At 35.9% G+C, this 18,475-nt stretch overlaps 1 protein-coding gene across 6 annotated transcripts in view; it reads left to right on the top strand.

Moving 5' to 3' along the window:
- The window catches only part of CBLB (Cbl proto-oncogene B), a 223,782-nt gene that overhangs the window by 190,160 nt on the left and 15,147 nt on the right, over positions 1–18,475 (top strand). For 2 of the 6 annotated variants that reach the window (XM_040225399.1, XM_040225406.1), the window contains 5 exons: positions 3,767–3,913; positions 7,685–7,782; positions 7,896–8,027; positions 10,782–10,922; positions 17,035–17,154. In XM_040225399.1, the coding sequence (XP_040081333.1) occupies positions 3,767–3,913; positions 7,685–7,782; positions 7,896–8,027; positions 10,782–10,922; positions 17,035–17,154 (638 nt within the window). The remainder of the gene's footprint in view (positions 1–3,766; positions 3,914–7,684; positions 7,783–7,895; positions 8,028–10,781; positions 10,923–17,034; positions 17,155–18,475) is intronic. The other 4 variants (XM_040225415.1, XM_040225446.1, XM_040225426.1 and 1 more) reach the window with 3 other exon arrangements.

Genomic DNA, 18,475 nt, shown 5'->3' on the forward strand with positions numbered 1-18,475 from the left:
CAATGAGTGAACCTTTCCCCATTTCATGTAGATTATTTTCTCTACTACCAGAAGTAAACATACATGATAGTTAACAAAAGTTCTTAAACTTAATTTCACCACTTACCTGATTGCAAGTAAAGCTGAACCTATATTTTGAATGAGTTTTTGAAGGCAAAAAAACCCCACAAAATTCCAAAAATAATTACAAATAGTGTAATAATTTTCATAAATTGAGATTTCTTTTGTGGTATTTTATATACAATAAAACTTTATAGACAAATTTTATATGAAAATTATCTGTTCATACCTTTCTCATTTTATTAATATTTTAATTTTATTGGAGTATAATTGATTTGTTGTGATGTGTTATTTTCAGGTGAACAGACTAGTTCAGTTATATATACATACATCTGTTCTTTTTTGGATTCTTTTATTAACACTTTATTTTTTAGAGCCATTTTGATTCACAGCAATATTCAGGAGAAGGTACAGATATTTTCTGTATAGCCCGCACACATGCCTGAAAGTGTTAGTCACACAGTTGTGTCCAACTCTGCGATCCTATGGGCTATAGCCTGCCAGGCTTATCTGTCCATGGAATTCTCCAGGCAAGAATACTGGAGTGGGTAGCCATTCCCTTCTCCAGGGGACCTTCCCGACTCAGGGGTAGAACATGGCTCTCCTGCACTGCAGTGAGATTCTTTTACTGTCTGAGCCACCAGGGAAGCCCCTACACATGCCTTCCCATCTTCATTTTCAATGACCTTCGTCATAGTGGTCAGTCAGTTCAGTCGCTCAGTCGTGTCCGACTCTGCGGCCCCATGAACTGCAGCACGCCAGTCTTCCCTGTCCATCACCAGCTCCCGGAGTTCACCCAAACTCACGTGCATCGAGTCAGTGATGCCATCCAGCCATCTCATCCTCTGTCGTCCCCTTCTCCTCCTGCCCCCAGTCCCTCCCAGCATCAGGGTCTTTTCCAATGAGTCAACTCTTCGCATGAGGGGGCCAAAGTATAGTGATAACTTCATTACAAATGGTGAACCTGCATTTACACATAATCACCCCAAGTTCACAGTTTACATTCCTTTTTTTAAGTGATAGCAATTGCTTTTATTTTTCCCTTCAGAACTAAGATCAATTTTGTATAAAAATTTACATAATACTGAATAAAATGCACTGGAATAGTATTCTTATATATTGGCTTATTTTTAACTAGAATATTACATTGATATAAAAAGTCTGCATTAAAAATACAATAAACGAGAAATAAAGTCTATTTAGAACTTTATTAAGATGGTGATAAGTGGGATATCAGGATATCTAGGCCTTTTTTTAGATTTAGATATGACAAATGCCAGAGACTTTCCTTAAAGTATATTTAAGCTAATTAAGGCGATGGCACCCCACTCCAGTATTCTTGCCTGGAAAATCCCATGAATGGAGGAGCCTGGTAGGCTGCAGTCCATGGGGTTGTGAAGAGTCTGACACGACTGAGTGACTTCACTTTCACTTTTCACTTTCATGCATTGGAGAAGGAAATGGCAACCCACTCCAGTGTTCTTGCCTGGAGAATCCCAGGGACGGGGGAGCCTGGTGGGCTGCCATCTATGGGGTCGCACAGAATCGGACACGACTGAAGTGGCTTAGCAGCAGCAGCAGTAGGATAGCTCAGTTGGTAAAGAATCTGCCTGCAATGCAGGAGACCTGGGTTCGATCCCTGGGTTGGGAAGATCCCCTGGAGAAGGGAAGGGCTACCCACCCCAGTATTCTGGCCTAGAGAATTCCATGGACTGTATAGTCCATGGGATCACAAAGAGTCAGACCCAACTTGAGTGTCTGAAACACTTCACTCCACAGTAAGTTTTAGCAGTAAAATATTAGATGCCCTTTGCTTTTTCATTTTCTTCAGGATACTCCATCTGTTGATTTGCAGCTAAACAGTGGGAGGGAGGGAACTACCTTGATTAAATTCTTTATCATTGAAGATAAAATCAAACATCCAGATTTGATTTCAAAAATTGTCCTTTCTTATGTGATAGTACACTGCTTCTTTGAAAACTCTTAAATCTTTAGAATTAAGCTGGAACAAGCAGATAGAACATTCTTGACAATAATGAGTTTTGAATATTTGGTCAACAAATCTTTTTCTTTTATACAATATATGCCTCGGTTTCCTAGGGAAAAAAAAATTCATTGTTCATGAAAGTATGTTAGGACATAGAAAGTATGTTTATTTTTTTCATTTCTTTTGCTAACAGAACCCTTTCTGGCCATTGTGTTAGCTAAATTTATATCCATGTTTATAAGAATTTGTGAAAACTTAATGTTTGAAATCCCTGCTCTAATTCCCATCAGATCACCATGTCACAGTCCATGTACTCAATGGCCTTCATTTGGGATGTACATCTGTCTAGGTTACACCATGGTAGGTATAACCCATAGGTTATTAGCCTGTGCTCTGGCTGGTGACAGTGGAGTCCTGTCACCGCATCACTGTGCTTTGATTTCACCCTGAACTGTCATTTTGAATTCCCAAGGTCGTTCAAACAAACAAGAATTCAAAAATCAGTATTGAAAAAGTCTTCAAAGATGGGCAAAAATAGACTTGAAAATTCATCTCTGAACCTCCTAGAGACTCTGATATATGGTTGAAATTTGAGAACCTTTAGGTTTTTCAGAATGTCTTCTTGTCATTGGCAGCGAGAAAAGTCTTAAAGCTGTTTTCATTCAAACTAGTAAGGAGAAATAAAAATAAAAAAATTATTTGTCTTAATGGCTCATATACCAAAGGCCTCTTGCTCCCTCTACAGAAGGTGTTGCAAAATTGCAGTCACAAAGATTTAAAAAAAAAAAAAAAAAAGAAATTATCTTGAGGTTCATGATTCACAAAATGTTTTGGATCCATATGTACCTCCAGTGTCTTGCAGATTGGTTGGTTGTCCTAAAGTTGGTTACAGTAGGTTTCTATGTTTCTACTTTGGTGTTTTTCAGTGGTGTCAGCAAGGGTTTAGAGTAAACTCCATTAACAATAACTGTTAAAAAAAAAAAAAAGTACTTTTTTCTGGGCTTGTTAATTGACTTTGTTTATTTACTCATATGAATGAGTAAAATGCTTGAAAAAATTTCTTTTTAGGTAATTGTTTTACATATTTTCATTCTTTTTTATATAGCCAGGAAATTTGCACCATGAAAACAATGGACTCCACTTAAAGACTTAAGTTCTTTTATTATCTACTTCTAATTGTCCCAGTCATTTTTAGATCTTAGTTGTTGTTGGGGCAAAAATTAACAATCTGAATTGTAACTTCGCAGGAGAAAGAACTGTTTCATTAGTGAAATTGGATTTTTTTTGACTGTACATAATACAGGAGACTGAAAGTTGACCTATAAATACTTAATGTATAAAACAACCATCCATGCATATATATCATCATCTTAATTTACAAATTTAAGTTGGAACAAAATGTTACTATTTTACTAACTTTGATGTAAATAATTTTATGCCTTCACTTACAACTCTAGGACTTTTTCATTTTATTTGATAGGTTACTGTTTTCTCTTACTGTGCCATTTTGAAGTTAGAAGTATGAAAATGCTTTTATTAAGATTAAAAATCCTTTTCATTTGTATTTAGTATAAGAATAGCCCTTAGGATGTTACCCTGTAATTAAAAAATGAACCCAAGTGACAACATAGATTCTTTGATTTAAATAGGTCACATCAGAGTTGCCTGTCCTAAATTATTATGCTAAAACTAGACTGGATTTTTTTCCCACTCTGGTAGGTGTACTGGTCCATTAGCGAATTCCCTTTCAGAGAAAACAAGAGATCCGGTAGAGGAAGATGATGATGAATACAAGATTCCTTCATCCCATCCTGTTTCCTTGAGTTCACAACCATCTCATTGTCATAATGTAAAACCTCCTCCTAGGTAAGAATATGGGCCATTTTTTGGTCACCTCACATCTGGATAAGCATTATTATCTGTGGTATTTATTTTTAAACTGAATCACATCTGTCTACTGAAAAACCTTTCATTATTTGCTCAAAAACTCTTCCACCTATAATACTGTTCTTCTCCATGACTTTCAGAGAAAACAAGATGCAGATTTCCATTTAACTAGGAAGCCCTCTTACTAAATTAGTTGATTAATAAGTCTGATGGAATAATTTGTTGCCCCCCCTCCACAAAAAACAAATTATACTCTAGTAAAACTTTGCTGTAGGTTACATATAGTGGTGATTAATTCATGGATTTTCAAAAGTAAGCTATTTTCAATGCTTTTTATCACTTCTAAGCACATATCTCATGAAGAAAAGCTATTACTTAGAAACTAAGTTATTATACCAACCTTCCTTAGAATTTTTCTTCATGATATAAGGACTAGTATAACATATTTATTTTCCTTTTTGATGTGCTACCTACCTCAGATCTCAAAAAATATAAACAAATTATTTCACTTAACTATTTTTACCAGGTACTATTTTACTTTCCCTTGGATTAAACAAGCATGTGAGAAATAGTGTTTGGCTTTCTTTTCTTCTTGTCAGCTGTTTATTCTTCCTCCTATGGAGACAGCCTCAGTCTTTGTTATTAAAAATGGGTGGTGTGTATCGAAATATTAGATTGTCTTTATGATTCTGCATTTATATAATTGAATTAGTAAATCATAATCTAGTAATACTTCGCTTTTTTGTTTACATCTGACTTATTAACATTCAGTGAATGCTCAGTCATGTCTGACTATTTGTGACCCTATGGACTATAGCCTGCCAGGCTCCTCTATCCGTGGGATATTCCAGGAAAGAATACTGGAATGGGTAGCCATTTCCTTCTCCAAATACATTTAGTACTCAAGAAGTCAAATCTCAGTTTCAGACTTCTTTCCTGAGCTCCAGTTTTCTTTGTATAATTACATCCCTGGAGCTCTGCCTGGTGTATGTGGAAGAGGGCTCAGCTGCTGCTCATGTCCCAGCCTTCTTGCCTTGCAGTATCTCTTTATTGACTGAGGAATAGGAGAGCTGTTGAAAACTTCAGTCATCTATGTCATCTTTACTTAGTATGCCACTTCTTTTTGAGGTCAAGTCAGTCAACAGAGTGTTTTATGAGTGGAGTGTTCCTTTCTTTCCAGAAGAAATAACTAAAAAAAAAAAATCTTTTGATGCCTTTCTTCAAGTATTGTACTATAATATTTGGAAAAAGAGAAGTAAATTTCCATTTAAAGCAGAGATCTGCCTTAATGAATTTCATGGTTAGAATTCTCACAATTCAGCACTCTACACAGTTATTAACCAGGGTTATTAACACTTAGCCGTCCAGGCTTCATATTTCAGTGTGATTCGCTCAGTCATGTCTTTTGTGACCCTGTGGACTGTTGCCCGCCAGGCTCCCCTGTCCATGGGATTCTCCAGGAAAGAATACTGGAGTGGGTTGTTGTTCCCTCCTCCAGGGATTCTTCCCAACTCAGGGAGCAAATTCAGGTTTTCCACACTGCAGGCAGATTCTTTACCGTCTGAGCTCAGAAGATCCTGGATTGGGACGATCCCCTGGAGAAAGGGGATGGCTACCCATGCCAGTATTCTTGCCTGGAGAATCCCATGGACAGAGGAGCCTGGCGGTCAGCAGTCCTTGGGGTCACAAAGAGTAGGACATGACTGAGCCACTAACACTTTCACATTTCACAGTGAAAACCAAAGTGTTCTTTTGCGGATTGCTGGCCTTTAGGGCATTTATTGGTAAAACAGTATCATTGAGAAGACAGAGAAATAACTGAAAGATAATAATTATGTTAGAAGAGCAAAATGTCCATTGCTTTTATTAGAGAATAAAGTTATTCCTTAACATCAAATATCCACTGTTAAAATTTTCAGTTCCCTTGGCTCTTAAAAATTTGTAGTAATTTTAAAAACTGAAATAAGATGAGATTTTGTCTTTGGTCTCCTTGGGATCTCACTTTTTCCCATCACTGGGTAAGTAAGGGGTGTAATTGACTTTAAATTTTAATTGTCACATCATATTGGATGAGACTTTTGGTGACAGGCCTCTGAAATCCTGAAAATAAATTTGATTTATGACCACCATTACCATCTTTCTACATTTATAGAGAAGTAATAAATGTTGATAGTCCCTAAATTTAATTGGAGTGAATTTTTTATTTGATTGTTCTTGAGAGCTGATGGATGAAGTATCTTCTTAGGTCCTCTACAAAGCACTCTAAACTTAGACAAGTTCTTTCTTTCTGTATTTTTCCTCTCTTTGGAATATCAGGAGAAGTAAATTGTCAATATATAGAAAATGTTAAACTGTAGATGAATAATTCAGTTTCAGTAAAAATCCATCATTTTATGAAAATACATGATAACTATTTTTAAATGAACCATCTCTGTCCCCTTAAAGAGATGTGGCCACCAGAGACAAAGGAAGTGAATTTCAGATGAAGCACTTTGCAATAACTATTCAAATGTCCAATATCTTCTCCATTATATATGTACTTTTACTTTGCCCCACGAATTCAGAGTAAATTGAAGAAAAGTAAAATATAAACTCTGCTTTCTGTAGCTCTTTGTGAGCAGAGGGAGCAGATCGTCTGCTGCACAGTTATATTCTGAAGACAAAATAAGTCTTAGTGCAGTGCTTCTCTTCCCATGCCTTGGACTTATCTCTTATGTTCAGTTTGATTCCGAAGCATTAAAGCCAACAACAAAAATACCTGTTTAGTAAGTATTGTCCTTTTAGAGACACCCAGATTAAAATATTTGTTGTGTACCCAAGGCCTTTGCTAAAGTCATTTTTCTACTTACTTGACAGAAATACCAGAGTTTGGTTCATGGCAATGGTGAAATTATGCCCCAGGCTCTAGTTCTTTGAAAATGCCTATCTGAATTTTCATGGACTTTCTGAATATTTAATAATTCTCCTTCCTTGATAATTCCCTGATAGCTTAGTTGGTAAAGAATCCGCCTGCAAAGCAGGAGACCCCAGTTAGATTCCTGGGTCGGGAAGATCCACTGGAGAAGGGATGGCTACCCACTCCAGTATTCTTGAGCTTCTCTGGTGGCTCAGCTGGTAAAGAATCTGCCCGCAACGCGGAGACCTTGGTTCGATCCCTGGATTGGGAAGATCCCCTGGAGAAAGGAAAGGCTACCCACTCCAGTATTCTGGCCTGGAGAATTTCATGGACTGTATAGTCCATGGGGGTCACAAAAAGTCGGACACAACTGAACGACTTTCAGTTTCTTCCCTTCCTTGATAGGTTCCAGTTTTCTATAAGCTTAAATTACAGAAACATAAATACACTGTTAAGTATCACTAATCAATAATAAAGTCACTGGGACTTTTACATATTTTTGCCTGCATATTACATTTTTTTTCTTCAAAAACTTGATAAGGTAATATGGAAATCTGTCAAAATGATATGTTAGTCCCACAAGTTTGTTTAGGGTATGAACAGATTTGTGCCCCTTCTAATTGTTAGTTTCACTTTAAAAAAAAAAGATTGTCTTCTATGGAATATTTACTTCTGCTTTGTAAAAGTATTTAGTAATAGTATGTAGACGTACCTGCACTTTTTCCAGAAAAGTAAATTAATTATATTTGTTTTCCAACTTTATCATATGAGCAAGGTTGCTGGTCCACCCCCAAATGACTTTTAAATGGAAAGCAATGACCCTTACGATTTTTGTCCTTTGATTTCTGCTCTAGATCTTGTGATAACGGTCACTGTATATTGAATGGGACACATGGCCCATCCTCAGAGATGAAGAAATCAAACATCCCTGAGTTAGGCATATATGTAAAGGGTATGTATAAAACATTCTCTCTGTATTCTGCATCTTAACGGTCAGAATTTAAAGGCAAAATTCCATGCCATTGTTGTACTGAAGATACATGAAGATTTTGTGTTCTCCTCCAGGAGATGTTCTCGATTCAGCCTCTGATCCAGTGCCATTGCCGCCTGCCAGGCCTCCAGTTCGGGACAATCCAAAGCATGGCTCTTCACTCAACAGGACGCCCTCTGATTATGATCTTCTCATCCCTCCATTAGGTTGAAACCTTTAAAACAATTTCAAACAAGCCACTCTGCCATCTCTTTCAGTTGACATCTGAATTATCAGAATTCAGGGTTCAATGCAATGCAGACTTGTTGGGTTCTGAAATTGTCTGAATTAGAATCCAGATTAGAATCTCCAGGTGATGGTGACTCTCAAGTTCATGTTGACCATTATTCCACTTAGATGATTGAAACAGTGGTGTAAGTAGCTGGCATTGGTCAGGGTTTTATCAAGTTGTCTCTTCATGTAAAAAATCTTACGGGGGCACTGTTCCTGCCTTCAGGTGCTTGTGCTTCTTATGGAATTGGAGTATTCTTCTGAGATTCTCTTGAAGTACAGTTCTTACTGAATGTGTATTTACTTTTTCTTTCAGTATATAATGATCCATTTCCACTTAGCTAATTACATTATGGGGCATTATGTATTTTATTGCAGAGAGCCAAAAACAAATTCTCTCTTATAATCATTGCAGCTAGAAATAATCTCAATTTGTTTCAAATTTTGCTGTGAAGTACACTTAATGTATGTGTGTGTGTGAAGGTACACACAGGTGTATATGTATATAAAAGTTGTTTGGTGCAGGTGTCTATTTCATTAATTTTAGGTAAGAAGCTTCCCACCCTATTTTTAGAGGAAGACAACTTTTGGAAGTTAAAGCTTCACAATAATGTGTCACCATAACATAAAATAATGTATGATGAAGGTTCTTTTGTGAGCTTAATTATTAGGCTACTGGAAATGAACTTTTCCATTTTTTTTCCCCCAAAGACACTGTCATCTGGTATTTTAGTTACACTGGTATTAATACATCTGGTATTATAGTTGAATGTCTTGCTCCTGTTCTTTCTGCAGTTCAGAGCTTTACTGTCACCTACATGGATTACAAGGACCTCCCAACTTCGTTCTTTACCTACAGTCTTTTTCTTTTCTTCTGCTTCTTCCTCTATGCTGGTTTTTTACCTGTTACCCAAGTCTTTATGACTAGATCAGCATTGTCCTATAGAACTTTATGTGGTAACATAAAAGATCTATATGTATGACTGTAGAACTGAATTTTAGTTTATTTAAATATCTGTAGGTAGATAGTTACTGCCATATTGGACAGTGCAGAGAAACATTCCAACCTTCATTTTAAAATTATTTTTAATTGGAAGGTAATTGCTTTACAGTGTTATATTGGTTTCTGCCATTCAGCAACATATAACTCATCCTTCGGCTCGTCATGTACATCTCATATTTATACTATTCACTCAACCTAGAAGACACCATCCTTGTATTTGATGTAAAGTCACTCAGTTGTGTCCGACTCTTTGCGATCCCCTGGATTGTAGCCTGCCAGGATCCTCTGTCCATGGGATTCTCCAGGCAAAAATACTGGAGTGGATTGCCATTCTTCAGAGTGTATTTGATGAAAAGATGTTTTTGAGCCCCTGATATCCCAGACCTTCCTGTTCTTGGTAACACCTTGATGAATGCCACTTTCTACCTTCCTCTTTCCTCTTAAAAGGCATCTCTTTCTCTCTGTGTGTGACCTATGGGACTTTCACCTCTGAATCATTTGTGAAGTTTTTTTAGAACTCTTTGTGGAATCTAAGCTCCTCAGGTCAAGGCCTTATGATTTTGATCTTCACATTATCCATGTGCCTAGCATGATATACAGGAATATCAGGGTGGGGAAAATAACAGTAGGGGCAGATAAAGGATTTGAATAAATAAGAGTGTAGAAGATAGCTAAAGATTCAAATGATACTAAGAACTAAGCTCTCTCTCCCGTGCTTTCATATATTTTACATTAGAAAAGTTTCTCTAATGATCATTAGAGAAAATATTCGGAATATTTTTCCCAAAGCAAGCTGTATGAGTGGTGAAACCATTTGTATTTAAGTATACCTTTATTTTCAAGTCAATATATTTAAACACAGAAGAATATTTATTACTAGAATATGTGGATATTTATACTCCGTTTCATTCGCAAGTATTTGCGATTTCTTACAGAAATACATATACTGCAATTTTATTTTTTCAACAATCAAGATGAGGAAAAATATGAATAGGAGATAGTAAGATGTGGCAGGTGAAACATAAGTAGACATAAAAATCTGCTGCAATATTTTATAGTTACAAAAGGTGGGAACTATGCAAATATAAGTAACTAGCTTTGGGACCACCACAAAAGTTAGTTCTATATTTAACTGTCTCTCTAGAGATATCTGGTAAGTAGAAAAAGATGATATTCCTCTACTGCAGGGACATTTTCTGTATATTTTGACAATGAAATATATGGGGAGCATTAGTTTAAATGAAAATCCAGTAGAGCAAACTTTATAAGATAATTTAAATTATTCTATGACATTAAATTTGTGTGCATGTTGTGATTTTCCAGTTAGACTGTGAACTTACTGTTACACAGAAATTCTGTTTTGATGATGTTGATCTTATAATACTTAGTTCAAACCTCTAATGTCTTAATATTATAAAGGTTACAGATGAATAATAAGCTGTTTCATACCCTGCCATACAACTTTTTAACAGAAAGGCCTGAGAGAAAAAGTGCATGTACGTACCCATGTGCGTTTGTGTGTCTGTACTTCTCTCCAGACACTCCCCACAAAATAATCAGCTCCCATTGTCAAAGTCGGTCAACTGCTGTATAAACACTGCAGGTGAAGTTCGTTATAAGCAGTAAGAGAAAATTGTTAGTTTTGCCTGAAGTTCTACTGCTGATACTGACCTTTCTTTAAATGCAGGCGAAGATGCTTTTGATGCTCTGCCTCCGTCCCTCCCACCTCCCCCACCTCCCGCAAGGCACAGTCTCATCGAACATTCGAAACCTCCTGGCTCTGGCAGCCGACCATCCTCAGGACAGGACCTTTTCCTCCTTCCTTCAGGTAGGAGAGAAAACCCAAGCAAACCTTTCACTTGAAGCAAAAGAATTTCTAAGATCATACTGTCAAATAAGCATTAGTAATTCACTGATTTCTAGCTCTCAAGCTGAAAACTCCTGGAGGGAAAATAGCAGTTGGGTGGGTTTGTCTGTCAGTTGTTTGGTTTATTGCCAAAAGAATTTTTTAAAATGAGGAAAGCAAAAAGGAATCATAGAATTTAGAAATGTTGCTGTATGCTACAGATTAACACCTGTATGCTACAAAAGGCATCCCTGAGAACCAGAAGGGCTCTGTGTTTGGGCCAATAGTGATAGGGACAAATTTAGACTCGCTCCTGATTCTGAGTGTGATATTTCTAATAACGTGTTTAAAAATTTTTACTAAATATGCTTTAGCGTCATTATTTTATTCCAAAACATAATATCTTGGTAAATTATACTGCTGTAACATTAGTAGGTGTGTTTTTTTCTGAAATATCTGCATTTTATTGTTGTTACTGTTTTTATTTTTAATGCCTTGGTGTATTTACTAAAATTATTGATCTTTGAGGAAAAATTAATATATAGCTTTTTGTAAATTCAAGTGAGGAGTAGAAATAAAAAGACTTAGTAAACCATCCACTTCACTAGTCAGAATTATCAGGAAAAAAAAATTCATTTATATTGAATCTGCTCATATTAACTGTTCCAATCAGCCCTGTTGGTGATACTGTGACCTATACTCAAAACATTTGCTTCCTCAGTTTGGTTTGATTAAACATAGGATAAAGATTTTTTCTTAGCAACTGCTTTACATATATGTATGAGATAAATCATGAAAGCCCTTGAAGAGTACTAACTTTGTCCTTTGGCCACCTACATGCTTCATAGAAAACTTTGGGATCTTTTACACTTTTCTCATGGTTCGTTTTTTTCAGTTTGGTTTGATAATTTAGAAGTTTGAGGCAGTTTGTACATATGACACACAAAATTATAGACATATAACTTGGAGTATATAATAGCTTCAGTTCCTAAAGGCAGTTTATGTTCAAGGAATAATTTTGAGTTTAATTTTTTGTCAGTAAATACTGAATTGTCCTGTGTCACTCACTCTGTGAAATGCCTCCCTGACCTCATGGATCACATTAATTTACTGAATGCTACCAGTCTGAGCTACATTTAAGCCCATTGAATGAAAGCTCAGTGAAGTGACTTCTTTAAAATTAAGCTTTCTAGGAGTTAGAACATTTTACACACATGCTTTTACCTGTTTCAAAAGAATCAATTGTAATTTATTTCAGTTCTTTATCATAATTTCATTGTTTGTTGTGCTTTGTAAAAATCTTCAAAAATTTTTTACTCACAATTAATTACAAGAAAAAAATACTTCAAAATGAAAAGCCCCCTTTTTTATTAGACAGAATGAAACTGTTGTATAAACTGTTTTATTTCATGTATAGCTTTGCTTGACTGCCAGAGAGGCTCAGGAGCAGTTATCCTTAGCCTATAGTGTGAGGCTAATATGAGACCAGAGCAGGGTCATTTAAAACTGTTGACTCACTCTTGACCTGCTTTTGGGTTTTCCTAATGGCTCAGAGGATAAAGAATCTGCCTGCAATGCAGGAGACCCAGGTTTGATCCCTGTGTTGGGAAGATCTCCTGGAGAAGGGAACGGCTACCCACTACAGTATTATTGCCTAGAGAATTCTATGGACACAGGAGCCTGGCAGGCTACAGTCCATGGAGTCGCAGAGAGTCGGACAGGACTGAGCAACTAACACATACACTTGACCTACTTTTATACATGGAAGTATTCTAATTCCATTCCAAATAATATTGACATCCCTTGATACTAAATACTTCTAAGAAGAAAAAAATGCAGCTTTCTTCCCCATTTCCAGTCTCCTGTCATTAACAGGACAAATTTCTAGTCTGTTGCCAGTTGCTTTATGAGATCCAATGAGTCACTGTTTTTATTCATTTTTTAAACCACATGTATTAGACCTCCTCTTTATCAAAAGAAGTATTTTAATTGTTCTTAATGGAATATCATAGAACACGTGGGGTTTCTTTCAGCCTATAAATAAGCACTTGTATATCATTCTGCAAAGGATTAAAACATATTATCTAAACAGTGTAATAGAAAATTCATAAAATCAGTTCTTCACTCTGAATTGAACTTCCTGCAAGAATCCTCTATAAATACTAAACCAAAGTTTAACTCGGTAGTTGTAGAACCATATAAGGTAAACAAAAGTGATTGCTAAATTTAAACAGATATATGAGCATTTTACTGCCATTATTTCCATTATAGTTTAATCTGTAAAATTTTAGACCAGTGTAATGATAAGCCTTTTCTGGCATTATGGAGATTTGGTTTCCTTGAAGAAATCTGTATCCCTAATTACAGACAGAGGTTAGGTATCTTCATGATGTTAAGTACTTCTTTAAACCAGCCTCTTTATTGCAGCATTCAGTGCCCTGCACACTTGAGTCAGGCCCACCTTTCCAGCCTTACAAGCCCACTGACTGCTCTATAATAGTGATTTTTAAACTACAGGGCCCAGTGTTTTGCAAAAGAGCCTTAGGGCTGCTATACGATCAAAAAGAGGAAGTGAAGCAGGGACATAGCTCTGATGCTGCTTTTATCTGGTTTCCATTTTAGGCCTTCATGCAAGATTTCTTTTGGCAAAATAGTAATGGCCACCCCGCGGTACATGAGCCATCTACTCTGGACAAGCCAGTCATATCTTAACAAAACCTGAAGAGTCCTCAAAAAAAGCTTTACGCTTTCCTGTCTACAAACCCAGGGCTACTGCTAGCACATATATGCTTTTATGTGCACGACAAAAAGACATTTCTTTTGTGTTGGTGGGTTGAAATAGGCATGCCTCCCTCTGCTTTGTGCCAGAGCCAGTGCTCCAGGAACAAAGCCGAGGCTGTAGTTATGTCTGTTCATTCCCAGTACTGCGTCTTTGTGCAGTGCACAAAGTACACAGTGTTATCTGGCAGCCCTTACTGAACCTTTCCCTCACTATATTTCTACCTGGAATCTTCTTTTGAAGTCCTTATCCAATCTTAAAGTAACAATTCAACTCTGAAAGCTAGCCAAACTAACTTTATTAGAGATAAAGGAAAATTTTTCACTGGGATCCAGAAATGCAATTGCATAAGTAAAGTACAGAAAAAGCTTAGATCATTAGCAACAGTTACTGGGAATGCTTTAGGGGTTTGGTTGCCTATGACCTTTGTGAAGCACACCCATGACATGGTTTCCGAGGGTGCTCATGCCCTTTGATGGTTGCCCTCAAAGAGTTCAGGTCAGAGATCCAGCAAGGCGAGGTCCTCCCCGGGGCATAGCCAGTGTGGAGACTACTATGTCTGAGTGTTGAAGGATTCATGGGGTAGAATTGTGGTTCTCAAATTGTGGACTTGAGACCAGCAGCATCAGTATCACCTAGAAATTTGTTAAAAATGCCAATTCTTTAGACCTACTCAAGACTTACTAAATCAGAAACTCTGGAAGTAGGACCAAAAGTCTGTATTCTCACAAGCCTTTGGGGTGATTCTGATGCATGCTCAAGTTGGAGAAACCCAAGACTAGCTTATTCCTGGAGGAATGCAGCCAGCATGAGAAAGGGAAATAAAACGACACCATGTGAACTCTGGTACATTAAAGGAACTAAAGGTGTTTTAACCAAGAGAATCAAAGATCTTGAATATTAGAGTTGCCTTCAACCACTGTATTTGTGAAAGAATGATTCGATTTCTTCCATGTCTCCTCAAATGATCAAAGACTGACCAGTGAGAAGAATTAGGAGTGAAAAGAATGCATTCCTCTTAAGCTTCCTGAGTTAATAATAATTCGTCTATCTCAGATGGGTACTGAATTCTCTAACACTGGGGGACTTAATCAGTGGTAAATCACTACATATGGGGATTTTATGAATATGAGTCACAAGAGTGAGGAGTTTTGTTTCACTTCAGTAGCTCTTTAAACCCTATTACAAGCCTATCAGTTACATCTAGCATTGATAGTTTTTTAAAACTTTCAGAGTTTTGGATCAATCTTTGAGATAACTTTTGGGCAGTCCGGAGGAAAGATGACATTGTTTTAACTGTTCAAATTGCCTCTTTTCCTACACTTGAGTAAAAGAGTGTAAGTATTTCAGATAGTGGGGAGAAAGGATTAAGAAAATTCCATAATGCCTCCTCCCAGAGAAAACCTCTTGTTAGGTTTCCTTCTTACACAGCATTATTTTGATTGATACCTGTTTCTGCACTTTAAAGTGCAGAGCAAACCTTTTCCTCCCAGTCTTTTTTCAGTTTTTAATAATCTCTTAAAATAAGTATTAAAAATTTTCAATTTAGCATTACCACACTGGAAATCACAGACAGTAGTATCCTGCTTTTTAGAGTAGACTAAGCCCATCATGTTTATTCATTCATTTCTGAAACATTTATTACTATATATAATGATACTCTGGCTATGGTATTTTCACTTTGTATGTTTTAATCCTAAGTGTGGATATAAAATTTTATTTTAGTGGATTTTTGAAGAATTTATTTTTAAAAACTATTGATTTTCAAGTTTGGTAATTATTGTACTCTCTGTAGTATTTTCCCATTGAAGCAGGAAGCCTTCCAACCTTACAGTTTGCTGCAGAAGCCCAGGTTACCCTGTACCTGATCAGTAGCCAAACTTATCATGAAGCATCATAGTGGTTCAGAATTGAATTAAATATTCCATGCTATTTATGTTCACATTTTAGTGTACCCAGTGACTTTTTAGATGCAATACATTAATGGTACAATATCATACTACTGTATATTATGTAGTCTACTTATGACTCAGTAATCAGTCTGGAATCTAATATTTAGCCTTAAATAGATGATTAGAAATAGCTTAGGTATATCTAACAAAACTAAATTTACCCTTAAGGAAACAGAAAAGTTTATGTATTATAGTAGACAGTCTTTTCTCTGACCCAATATTAAATCTGTGATGTTTTAGAATGAATAAGAACTAAAAGTAAATTTTATTGAACATTTAACTGTAAATCTTTGGAAATTTTCTATATTTATGCAGAAATAACCATATTTGGTCCCTTTGGTTAGCCTTCCAAAATCAAAAGATTAATATTTGTTGCATGGAATTTATCTTCTTACTCCTTCCTAAAATGTTTCAGCAAAATTAATGAGGCTGATCTATTGACTTTTTAATTATTGAAAACTCAGAATCTAAGACTCATTTTAATTTCAAAATTAATGAAATCAAATTAAGTAGCCTTGGTTAGGTTAAAAAAAATGTCTCTAGCAAAGCTGGGGATAATTATTGTATTCAAATAAGGAAAGAAAATAATGACTTCAACTGTTGCCTTACATTGTCTAGTCAAACTTTAGTCTATGCATTTCCTTCTTAAATTATCAAATTCTTACATTTTTAATATCAAACTCAAATGAAATTTAAAACAATGAAATATCTGTTCTTCTTTAATAGTTAACATTTTAGCCTTATGTTAGCAATACAAATTTCACAGAATTTGAATTTATGAAAAATCAAAATCTAAATTAGTTTTTGGTAGTTAAAAGTATCTATGAAGTGCAGGCTATTTACCAAGCAGTATGCCTGGTACCGTGTTTCTGTTAGGAGATATAATTCAAACACAGTTGAGTATAAGATAAAGTTCCTGTCCTTTAGATGTCAAGCACATTTTACAGATTATGTCTGCCTAATGCTTGAGAGAGATTAATTGATATGATAATACTATAACAGGCAAAATTCAAAATCCACTTTTTCTTGTTGACTTTACAACAGTTTCTATTCATTGTACAGGACAAATTGGGGCATAAAATTAAAATTAGAAACAGTTTTTATCGTCAACAATTTTACCATCAAATAAGAGATCTGAAAGATACAAAATTAGTAGTGTGCATCAGTTAGGAAAAACAGGGAAAAGCATTTTTGACCAAGTGATGAATAAATTTGAAATATGCAGGCAGATTAGAAATGGTTACTATCAGTCATGAAATGTTTTATTTTCAAAAATTGATCTTTACAGAGAATTTCTAATTGTTTTCTTCAGCCAGTTGGCAGAGATAATAGTTTTAATCTGAAAATTATCTTTATTTTTAAGATCCCTTTTTTGATCCAGCAAGTGGCCAAGTTCCTTTGCCTCCTGCTAGGAGATTACCAGGTGAAAATGTCAAATCCAACAGAGCATCACAGGACTATGATCCGCTTCCTTCATCTTCAGGTAAGTTGGCTAATAATACTAAGAATAATACCTTACATTTGCATAGTGCTTTTTAGAGCACCTTTCATTCATTATATAATTTAACGAGTGCTGCCAGCCTAAGAAAGTATTTTTATCACCTTTGCATTTGCTCATAAAGCATGTATTATGTGAAGAATGCCTATAGAATTGTCTCACAGAAAATATTAAACTAAGCCTTAATATTAATTTTAATCTGTCAGTAAGGCATGTTTTGTGCCTCAAAAATCTATTCATTTTCTAACTGAGCTCATGGGAAGATCCAAGACAGCCAAGTAAGTAAATATTTCATTTTCTAACTTTTGTTTTGCCATATCAGATATGAGAAATGGGAAAGATGTCTATATACACTGAAATGTTGCATTCTCTTATTTTTCCATTAAAGGAAAAAAAAAACTCTTTAGAATTACTATTAGCACCAGACTGTTAATTTTCAAGCTTATTTAGGGCTATCATGCAATGTTCAGCTGCCAGTCAGTAAGTGCTGGGGTGGTCAAAGGGTTGATTCAGGATTTTGGTATGATGTTTCAGAAAAACCCAAACTTTTTGACCAACCCAATAGAAGGATGTACCATTTTAGTAACTACAAGTCATACTCATAGCCATTATTAATGAAATGCTGCTGATCTGCTTCTTCAGGATGCCTTCCTTGACCCACCATATCTAAAATAGCTCCCCCTACTTTACACAGTCACTTTCTATCCCCTTCTTTTGCCTTATGTTTCTTAATACTGCCTTCCATTAATTTGTTTGCTTGACTATTTATCTCCTCACTCTAATATTAATGCTTTAAAGATATATGCATGATTTGGTTCACTGCTATATCCCCAAGTGTCCAGAGGAGTGCCTAGCACATATTTCTTGGATGAGTGGCTGGATACAAGGGAGGAGGGAAGAGTAACTGATAGATGTTATGCTGAACATATACATATTAAAGAATTAAAACAATATATGTCTCACAATTAGAAGCATCAGAAGTTTTTCCTATGTAAATTTTTGTCCTATATCAGTATTTTTTTTAACTGTATTTTGACTTTTTTTGAAGTACAGTTGATTTATAATATGTTACTTTCAGGTGTATAACAAAGTATTATATAACTGAATATATATATATATGTGTGTGTGTTTGTGTGTATATCAGTTCTGTTCAATCACTCAGTTGTGTCCAGCTCTTTGCAGTCCGATGGACTGTAGCATGCCAAGCCTCCCTGTCCATCACCAACTCCAGGAGTTTACTCAAACTCATGACAGTTGAGTCGATGATGCCATCCAACCATCTCATCCACGGTCGTCCCCTTTTCCT

Source organism: Oryx dammah, unplaced genomic scaffold (genome assembly GCF_014754425.2).
Source record: "Oryx dammah isolate SB20612 unplaced genomic scaffold, SCBI_Odam_1.1 HiC_scaffold_2, whole genome shotgun sequence".
Classification (NCBI taxonomy): domain Eukaryota; kingdom Metazoa; phylum Chordata; class Mammalia; order Artiodactyla; family Bovidae; genus Oryx; species Oryx dammah.